The sequence below is a fragment of the Notothenia coriiceps genome, unplaced genomic scaffold (assembly GCF_000735185.1).
Source record: "Notothenia coriiceps isolate Sejong01 unplaced genomic scaffold, NC01 NC01_scaffold00035574, whole genome shotgun sequence".
NCBI classification, from domain to species: domain Eukaryota; kingdom Metazoa; phylum Chordata; class Actinopteri; order Perciformes; family Nototheniidae; genus Notothenia; species Notothenia coriiceps.
In genome coordinates, this window is record NW_011368275.1 from 277 (window position 1) to 3,558 (window position 3,282).

The 3,282-nt window shown below is 40.3% G+C and overlaps 1 protein-coding gene across 1 annotated transcript; it reads right to left on the reverse strand.

Moving 5' to 3' along the window:
* Positions 1–1,529: 1,529 nt before the first annotated feature.
* On the reverse strand, positions 1,530–2,542 carry rbp2a (retinol binding protein 2a, cellular; the record flags this gene model as incomplete). The annotated part of the gene is made up of 3 exons (XM_010791606.1): positions 1,530–1,603; positions 2,156–2,257; positions 2,364–2,542. Coding segments are annotated over 3 exons (335 nt in total), but the record flags the coding sequence as incomplete, so codon positions are not given.
* Positions 2,543–3,282: the final 740 nt, after the last annotated feature.

The window sequence follows — 3,282 nt, forward strand, 5'->3', positions numbered from 1 at the left end:
CAGGACCTGTAAACAAGTCAATGTTTGCTAGCACGTTGCTTGATTATAAGCTTTGATTATGCCCCTCCCTGTGAGCCCAGTGGCCGTCTACTCTAGGAGACAGCGAGACACAGCCCGAAACACACACACACCCGCAGCCTGGCTGGGAGTTTGTGTGTGTGCTCACAGCCTCGCCGCGTCCCGCCGTCTCAGGGAGGAGAAGTCGGCGGAGCTGCAGCTGAGGAAAGATTGAGTGTGTGTGTGTGAAGAAGTGGATGTGTGTTCGACTTCTGGGTTTAACGTAACGGCTCCGCGGATTGGTCCATTTGGGTATGGGCACGTCACTGTACCCAGGAAGAGAAAGAGAAATGTCCAACGAGGCGTTCTGGGGCAGCAGACAGGTCTTCTCTGTGTTAGAGTTGTACTCGCTACAGGGTGTACTTTGAGGGTTTGTGACTCTGCAGACCGTTTACATGCAGAAAAAGCTTCATAACACACAAGGAGGTAATAAGCGGAAAAGCATGACATGGGACCTTTAAGTTCGGTCTTTATTTTCTCGTGTTCGACTTCTGCTACGATTTAATCTTTATTCTTTATGTAGGAATGATTCAGTAAGTCCCTCTATCACCTGCAGCTTTTTCTAAATGCAGCCGCAGAACTCCTCTCACTGGTACCAGAGAGAGAGAGAGACATTTTAGATTTAGATTTCTTAAGATTTCTCATTTGTTTTTTAAGCACTGCATGGACTGGCTGCTGTCCACTACACGACCTCCTGACCCCTTTGTTTTCGAATTAGAAAACACTTTCAGTTTAAAGCTTGGTTATACATTGCACATACATGTATTGGCCTACTGTCTAATCACGGTCCAGAGGGACATTTCTGTGCTTAAAATGGGAAAATTCAGGATAAAAGTTAATGTATTACTTCTGTGACAATAAAAAGTCTGACCTTAATGGAAACACAACCTGCTTGCTCTTATTATGATTGTCTTTAAACTGGATCTATAATGCTATATTTGAATAATATAGTGTAGGACTATACCTATATAAGGCATATTTATACTTTTTATTTTTCAAAATACCAAACAGATCATGCATTTTAGCCATTCCTCATTTCGCTCAATTTAACACTGTCTCTGCATGGGCTGATTCAGTGAGAACAGCACCATCTACAGGTCTGGCATATGTACTACAGCGTCTCCAGCGCTTTCCAACGGCAATGTCCGTGGCTGTCTCCTCCTGATTGGTGGAGTTGGCCCAAAACCGTAGCGCCACTTCTGTGACGTCATAGCAGTGTTCAAATCTGGATCAGTCTGTATCAGATCCATTGCAGCCCCTTTTTAAGAGATTTGGGTATGGAGGAAAAGAGAGAGGGTTGTGTTTTCTGACACTTGGTGAGTTCCCTGGAACACCGGGGACACATATTCATGTATACAAGACGTACAAAAGTGCATTTTGCATGATAGGTCAACTAAATGAAAAAAAGGTACAGGGGTTTCAAGTCAGTTTATTACATAATGACATTATAAAATATGCAGAAATATGCAACACAGGACAGATAGGGCTCTTCTTATTGGCTCTTCTTAAACACTTGGTGGCAGACTTTGTCGAGCACGTGGATTTCCTGAAAGAGAACAGACCTTTAGACTGTGAGTTCAACATGATGCAACGAATGTCTCTTAAAACACAATCAGGCAGATTACATCTACAGCTGTTATAGATAGCGCTTCAATATCTCGTTTATTGTCATTGCGATAATGTAAATCTAATCGAGGGTTGGGAAATATTTTATCTTCAGTAGGTGAAGGGAGAAAGTGTTTTTCCTTTTGAATAATCTTATCTGGGTCAGCTAAAAAGAGTGCATGTAGTTCATTAAAGGTCCCCTATTATACTGTTGTTCATCAATATATTATAGGTCTCAGATATATCCAGAACCTGTCTCTGAAGTGTTTGGCTCCAAAACCAAACAGATCATTGCAGCATTACCCATAATCCCCTCTGTTTCAGCCCTGTTTCCAAAGTGCTGATTCTCTGTCTGTTACTTTAGGTGAAAATAAGGAGACAGGAACAAGTGGATTTTGCATAATAGGTGACCTTTAAGAAAATATTTAATTTCCTGGCAAATCTGTAAAACTTTTACAACTTTTCTCTTATTTTATGTCACTTTTTTTCTCACCAGGTGTAGCACATCTCCCTCGAGCCAGTGCTTCCAGCCCCGATTTGCTTTCTCGCCCTTCTGAACACACACCAGCTTGTCCCCATCCCAGGTGACCGTTGTCTTTATAACCACAAAAACACACATAGTGGTTATTACTCAAATGTAGTGTTTTACAAGTGATGACAAATAAACTACGGAAGCACTTTGGTGTAAAAAAATAACCTACCATGACCTTCCGGTTGTCCAGGCCCTTTGTTTGCTCCTCGAACTCCTCCCCGATGGTGAAGTTGACCTCGTAGTTCCTGAAGGTGCTTAGCGTCTTCGTCTCAAACTTGTCTCCGTTCTGCACGATCACCTTGGTCTGGTGCAGGTGGGACGCTATCTTTCTGGTGGCAAAGTCAATGTCTGCGAGTACAGGAGTGAATATCAGCGTTAGAAGAGAGAACCAGTCAGCAAGTATTGGACTCAAGTATGATTTTAACATTCTTTTCATTTACTTGAGTATTTCCATTTCGTTATACTTAATTATTTTTACTTTACTACGTGTATTTTGAAACTTTAGTTACTTATATTAAGATTTTGCATTAAAAACATGTGTGAAGAGGCTAAGCCAGAGCTTTAAGCCACTGAGGATCCGCTTTGTTTACGTAATTGACGCACACCTGAGCTTGAAGAAGTCAGATACAAAGTTTCCCGTTTAACTCTCAGTCTATTTATCGTCAAGTTATCGTTAAATCACTTTTTTCATTCAGCATACAAAAATGACACTTATACACAATGACACCAAACTTCACCTTAGCATAGAAGATGTGTGTATGTGTGCTTTGGTGTGTTTGGTCAAAAATGGTTGAGTAAGCAAACATGAGTTCCTTCTTTTATGCCCTGAGCTCTAATTGGCCGTTATCATCTCTAACGATTAACCGGTGCTATGACTGTTTGAGATATAAAAAGATAAAAATATCAAATTTATTGCAAAAAAAATTGATAGAAAGTCTTAACATCAATTTTTTGTTTATCACAATTTAGTTTGTCTTTAACAGTAAAATAACAACATGAACAACCTAATAATGTCACATAAATGATAATATATCACGAATGGAGGCCATTTTTCTGCAGAATAAATACTTGAAGTAATTTTTGCTGAT